General features: G+C 55.8%; 1 protein-coding gene across 1 annotated transcript in view; it reads right to left on the minus strand.

Annotated features, from left to right (window-relative positions):
• Window positions 1-6,734, minus strand: part of CROCC (ciliary rootlet coiled-coil, rootletin) — an 84,957-nt gene that overhangs the window by 33,865 nt on the left and 44,358 nt on the right. The window contains 7 exon segments of the mRNA XM_011934077.1: window positions 1,083-1,210; window positions 1,485-1,678; window positions 3,003-3,233; window positions 3,563-3,660; window positions 3,663-3,708; window positions 4,358-4,502; window positions 5,678-5,860. Of these exon segments, the coding sequence (XP_011789467.1) occupies window positions 1,083-1,210; window positions 1,485-1,678; window positions 3,003-3,233; window positions 3,563-3,660; window positions 3,663-3,708; window positions 4,358-4,502; window positions 5,678-5,860 (1,025 nt within the window).

The raw sequence follows: 6,734 nt of genomic DNA on the forward strand, positions 1-6,734 counted from the left end.
GATCACCTGAGGTCGACAGTTCGAGACCAGCTTGACCAACATGGTGAAACCCTGTCTCTACTAAAAATACAAAATTAGCCAGGCGTGGTGGCACATGCCTATAATCCCAGCTACTTGGGAGGCTGTGGCAGAATTGCTTGAACCTGGGAGCGCGGAGGTTGAGGTGAGCCAAGATCATGCCATTGCACTCCAGCCTGGGCAACAAGAGTGAAACTCCGTCTCAAAACAAACAAACAAAAAACAACCCTATTACTGACTGAGCACTAATTATAGGTTAAGCACCCAGCTAAGTATTCTAGACATAACTTCATTTTGTCTTCATAACATGCCTAGGTAGTTTATCCTCGTCCCCATTTAACAGATGATGAAATGGAGGCTCAGAGGAGATCAGCAGCGACTTCCCAAAGCCGCACAGCTACACATAAAGCATCTCCTTTAATGACTGACATAAACATACCTGTCAAATGTTAACTATCAGTATTAATGGAAATGACTACAGGAAATGGAAATGGTATAGCCACCATCTAAAAACCATCTCCCGGGTTGGAAACCCACCAGCATTTCCCTTCCTGGTTCTGTCTGGCTCAGGTGTACATGGACAAGAAAATTAATTTCCATGACCCAAGTAGGTGCTTAGTTAATGTTAGGTGAGCAGAAAGAAGCCCTGAGTTCAGAGACTGGATGGGGAACGGTGTAGGGAAGCAGGGCTGGGATTTTGGGGCCAAGAGAGTCATCTGAAAACCACAGAGAACTCAGACTTTCTAACAGGCCTGATGACTGCAGTTACCGTTGACTCAGCCAGGCACCATGCCACGGCCTTACACGCTTTTCCCACGTCATCCTGGCAATAGGCTTAGAAGGTGGGCACTGACACCTATAATAATCAGATGAGGAATCTGTAGCCCAGAGAGGAAAGGGGCTTGCTCAAGGGAAGGTCAGGTCTAAGTGGTGGCACAGGACTAGAACCCAGACCAGCCAGACTCCTACTCCAGTGCTCCCAACTTCTGTGAGACCCCAGACCCTGGGAGGTTGCAGTCTGGGCTGGAGCCTGGTGTTCCCCCCAAGTCCCCAGCCCCTCGTACCAGTAAGGGTCTCCTTGGCCAGCAGCAGGGCCTGCCTCTCGGCTTCCAGCTGCTCCCGGCGGGCCTCAAGCTGGGCCAGCTGCCGCTGCACCTCAAACAGGCTGCCCTCCAGGGCTTCCTTCTCCAAGCTGCAGCACATACAGTCCCTGAGGCCCTGGACTCAGCCTCCCTGGCCCCAGGAAACCGTGTATCTCAGGGAGTGGCCAGGCATGGGCCAAGTGCCAACCTACCTGCCTGGCCAGGTCCACACTCCCTGGGGAAGCCTGAGCCACAGCTAGGACATGTTGGCAAGCCAGACTCCTTAGTAACTGCCCCTGGGGGCCCATGCCTGGGTGTGGCTGGTCATGGTGTGGCCCCGGGAGGACCCCCCCAAGGCAGGTTGGGCAGAGCCCAGGGCCTTACCGCAGGCGCGTGGCCTCTTCTGACAGGGTCCTGCCTTCACGCTCCGCGGCCGCCAGCTGCACAGCCAGGCCAGCGCGCTCCTTGGCTAGCGCCTCCTTCTCCCGGGCCGCTCGCTCCAGCGCCTCCACCTGCCGCTGGGCCTCCCGCCGGGCCTGCTCCAGCTCCTGCTCCCGCCCGCTCAGCTGCCGGGAGAGCTGGCCCCCACCCAGAGACTGAGCAGCACTCCCAGCATCCCCCAGCTTGTTCGTCGTGCAGCACCCCAACTCTGGGCCTAACCCAGTCCTGGCAGAAGGCCTGGGTTCAAGCCCAGGGTCTGCCCTCATGTGCTATATGTACTTGGGCAAGTCATGACCTTCTCTAGATCTGCAGTGCACGTGTGTACAAAAACGAGGGCCCGGCCGGGCACGGTAACACACACCTATAATCTCAGCACTTTTGCTGGTGGATCACTTGAGGTCAGGAGTTCAAGACCAGCCTGGCCAATGTGGTGAAACCCTGTCTCTACTAAAAATACAAAAATTAGCTGGGCATGGTGGTGCACGCCTGTAGTCCCTGCTACTTGGGACGCTGAGGCAGGAGAACAGCTTAAACCCCGGCGGCGGAGGTTGCAGTGAGCCCAGATCATGTCACTGCACTCCCGCCTGGGCAACAGAGCAAGACTCTGTCTCAAAAAAAGAAAAAAAACAAAACCAAAAAAAACGAGGGCCGTCACTCAGCTTTGGGACTAACAAGTAACAGAACCCTTGTATTATGCTAAACTTGCAGAGAAGTTGAATATAGAAACAGACTCAAGTGCAGCTACTCAGTAGGCCTCAAGGTGGAGACCCGCACCTTGCTCCCTGCACCCCCTGCCCCGCCCTCTAGAGGCTCCTCCCAGAAACCCAGGCGCTCCAGCATAGACACTGCATGAAGGTCCTTGGATCCTTGAAATCCTAAGGTCTCTTCCAGATGTGATGTTCCCAAAAGTCTAAGATTCCAATGCTAAAAGTCTTGACCTCTTATTAATCTGTATCATTATTATTATTATCATTATTATTATTTTGAGACAGAGTCTCACTCTGTTGCCCAGGTTGGAGTGCAGTGGCACCATCTCAGCTCACTGCAATCTCTGCCTCCCAGGTTCAAGCGATTCTCCTGCCTCAGCCTCCCGAGCAACTGGGACTACAGGCGCCAGGCACCATGCCCAGCTAATTTTTTGTAGAGACAGGGTTTCACTGTGTTAGCCAGGATGGTCTTGATCTCCTGACCTTGTTATCCACCCGCCTCAGCCTCCCAAAGCGCTGGGATTATAGGCGTGAGCCACTGCGCCCGGCTAACCCCATGTTATAGATGGGGCAACTGAGGTATGGGGAGGTTGGGCAGCTTGTCCAAGGTCCCCAGCTAGCAGAAGTGGGGCTGGATTTAACCCAGAAGCAGGCTCCAGAGCCTGTGACTTAACCCAGGACTGGATGCAGGGGGCTGGGAGCCCGGCCTGCCCCACATGCTCTCCACACCGCCCCCACACACAGCTTGGCCCACCTGCACTAGCTGCTCCTGCAGCCGGCTGCGCTCATGGCGCAGCGTGGGGAGTTGCTGCTCCAGCGCCTCCTGGGCCTGCTCCGCCACTCGCAGGGAGCCCTCCAGGCCCTGCCGCGCCACCTCCTGCTCCAGCCGCAGCTCCTCCAGCCGCTCCTGCTCTTCCCGCGCCACTGTGGCCTCCTGCTCTGCCTGCCGCTGCCGGCCCTGCAGGGCGGCCTTTTCTTCCTCCAGCTGTGGGCCGGGTATGAGTGGGGCCTCATGAGCAGGGCGCCCCTCCCAGGACCAGGATGCCTTCTCCACCCACCCACCACCCACAATAGCCCAGGGGAGGCTCCAAGGGAATAAGGGACAGTGCCCTTGGGTGTGTGGGACACTGGGGAAGGGGAGATGAGGGCCCATGGAGCTTCTGTGCTCTGACGCCGAGAGAGGATAGACAGACAGACGGAGACAGAGAACCAGAGACAGAAAGGGAGGCACGGGTCAAGACAGGTACAGGGCTGGGCCCGGGGTGCCTCACTGACACTGGGCAAGGCAGGTGGGCCTGCAGGTGCACAGCGTACCTGGGCGACAAGGCGGTTCAGATCCAGCTTGTCCTGAGCAAGGCTCTCGTTGAGGGCGCTCAGCTTCGATAGGGAGTCCTGCAGGGAGGCCTCCTCTCCCTCAGCTTGGTCATGGAGAGCTCGAGCTCCACGCGGCCAGCCTCAGCCTGCAGAGTCAGGCCCTCAGAGATGAGGAAAGGCAGAAAGGTCGGGAGGAGGTGAGGAGAGACAAGAAGAAACCTAGAGGGATGGACCCTCAGAGACAGGGGAGGGGAAACAAGGAAGGGACACAGCGTGAGATGGAAAAAAAAAAATCACTGCAGAAAGCCTGCTGCTTATGGAGCCATTTAAAAGCCACGCACCACAAAGCTGTGCAAAAGTAGCTCAAGCTGCAGGGCAGGACCAGAGTTCAGAGGATCCCCGAGTAGGGTCTAGGGATAGCACTGCTCAGAGCCCAGGCTGCAGCGGACAGGGCCGGACCCCCCCCCAAGGAGTCTCTGGGCTGTGGCCCCAACTCTCAGGCCCCAGGAGCTGAGTCTCAGGCACTGGATGACCCTGAGCTATAGGCATTGTCCCCAGGAGCATCCACAAGAGCAGGGATATGGCCATAAAGAGAGGTCAGTCCACTTATACCTGGGACCAGAGGTCCAGAAGTCTGTGGCCTGCGACAAAGATCAGCCTGTATCCAGAAGGAGGGGTCAGTCTGTGCAGGCTCAGAGGTCTGCCTGACACTGGGACCAGCCCGTGCCAGAGCGAGAAGTCTTGGGGCTGGGGGTCAGAGGTAAGTTTGCGGTTGTGCAGCAAACAGGGACCCACCTTGGTCAGTGCCTCGGCCACCTCGGCCTTCTCGGCCTGCAGCATGTCCTGCTGCAGCGTGGCGCGGCTCAGCGCCTCCCTCACCTCCACCAGCTCCTTGGCCAGGACTGAGCGCTTCCCTTCCAGCTGCTCTAGTTGTCTATGACTGCGGGACAGAGGACGGGTGGGTGGCCCATGTCACTTTCCTGCCCTGAACCTCCTGTAGCTAGCGAGATGCTGGGCCAGGGACCAGGCCTGAGGCAGGAGTTTGGAGAGAAAGAGCCTGACCCACAGGGCAACCAAGCCCACTACACTTAGCTGCATGACCCTGGGCCTCTGTTTTCACATCTGCAAAATGGGGTAACACTTGCCTTGTGACATTGTTTTTTTTGAGACAGAGTCTCACTCTGTCACCCAGGCTGGCATACAGTGGCGCGATCTCAGCTCACTGCAACCTCTGCCTCCTGGGTTCAAGCAATTCTCCTGCCTCAGCCTCCTGAGTAGCTGGGATTACAGGTACCCACCACCATGCCTGGCTAATTTTGTAGTTTTAGTGGAGACGGGGTTTCTCCATGTTGGTCAGGCTGGTCTCAAACTCCCGACCTCAGGCGATTTGCCTGCCTTGGCCTCCCAAAGTGCCGGGATTACAGGTGTGAGCCACCATGCCCGGCCTGTTTTAAGGATACAGACTTCACATGTGCTTAAAATGGTGCCTGACACATCTCCCCAAGGACCTTCAGAAACAAGAATAACATGCACCACCACAGTCTACTAAACAGCATCGTCGATCACATCCCAGAGAGGTAAGCAGCGCAGTGGGGAAGAGGTTAACTCTGAAGGCAGAATGCCTGGGTTCAAATCCTGGCTCTTCTGCTAACTAGCCGTGTGACCTGGGGCAAGGGACATGGCTTCTCTGTGCCTCAGTTTACCATCCACAAAATGGAGATAACAGCTTCTACAACACAGAGTTATCATAGAGTTGAATGAGATAACTGAATTTCTTAAAACAGTATCTGGCACTTAGTGAAATTAGTAAGGATATTGTTATGATGATAACTAAATTTTAAAAATACTATTGTTAATATTACTACTGTTATTTTAATTATTGTTGTTATTATCATCCAAGTTCTACCGTTTAACTAGTTCTCTGATCCCAAGTAAGTGACACCTCCCTGAGCCCCAATTTCCTGAAATGGGTCTGGTTAGAAAACCCGACATCAGAGGGGTCCAGATGGTAGGAGACCCAGGACCCAGTGGGTGCTCCCTAACCCCCCGGGGGCACTGACAGGGGATCTGAGGCACATCTGAAGGGCCCTGGGAGGCAGGCAAGATGCTGCTCACCTGCGCTCAAGCTCCCGGCGCACCCTCTCGCCATCCTGCACCATGTCCTCCTGCTCTTCCTCCAGCCGGTCCCGCTGGCGCCGCAGCTCCTCCTGAGCAGCCTGCAGCTTCTCCCGCTCCTGCCGCAGGTCCTCGGCCTGCTGCTGGGCCACCTGCAGGCTGTGGGACAGGTTGCTCTTCTTCCTTCAGGACAAGGGGAGGAGGAGCAGAGGGGATGCTGGGGCTGCGCTCTCCAGGGAAGGTGGCTGGCTGCTCCTCTAGCCATGAGCTATATCCTTCCATCTTCCAACGCACCTGCCTCCAAGGAAGCCTTCCCTGACCACCCTGCCCATGGATGACTCATTTCACTCACACCCTCCAGCAGAAGAACCTGTCTTTCCTTCTCTCGAGCCTGCCCACTTGGAGGCCCAGTGGAGTGAATGGAGGCACTGGCATGATCTCCAAGCACCCCACCAGGTAGAAGAGGCCACGCTGGGCTCCTGGAACACACGGGCAATTGTGCCCCCAGCTCTGCTAGGCCATGTGACCAGGAAATGACCCCTATAACACCCCATGCCCCTCAATTCTGAGAAGCCTGATAGAGTTGAGTCTGCAGATGCCACAGCTTCCTGCTACATAGGCACATGGTAGCCACAGCAGGGGAAGGAGGAGAAGGCAGCAACTGGGACCCCAAAGACTTGCTGTGAGCTGCCACTTGCCCCACTGGCAGTAGGTGCAAAAAACTTCACAACATGATTTTTTTTTTTTTTTTTTTGTTAGACCGAGTTTCGCTCTGTCGCCCAGGCTGGAGTGCAGTGGTGCAATCTTGGCTCACTGCAAGCTCTGCCTCCCGGGTTCATGCCATTCTCCTGCCTCAGCGTCCGAAGTAGCTGGGACTATAGGCGCCTGCCACCACACCTGGCTAATTTTTTTATATTTTTAGTAGAGACAGGGTTTCACCATGTTAGCCAGGATGGTCTTGATCTCCTGAACTCGTGATCCACCCGCCTCAGCCTCCCAAAGTGTTGGGATTACACAGGCATGAGCCACCACGTCCAGCAATTTTTTTTTTTTTTTT

This window comes from Colobus angolensis, unplaced genomic scaffold (assembly GCF_000951035.1).
Source record: "Colobus angolensis palliatus isolate OR3802 unplaced genomic scaffold, Cang.pa_1.0 Scaffold130, whole genome shotgun sequence".
NCBI lineage: Eukaryota > Metazoa > Chordata > Mammalia > Primates > Cercopithecidae > Colobus > Colobus angolensis.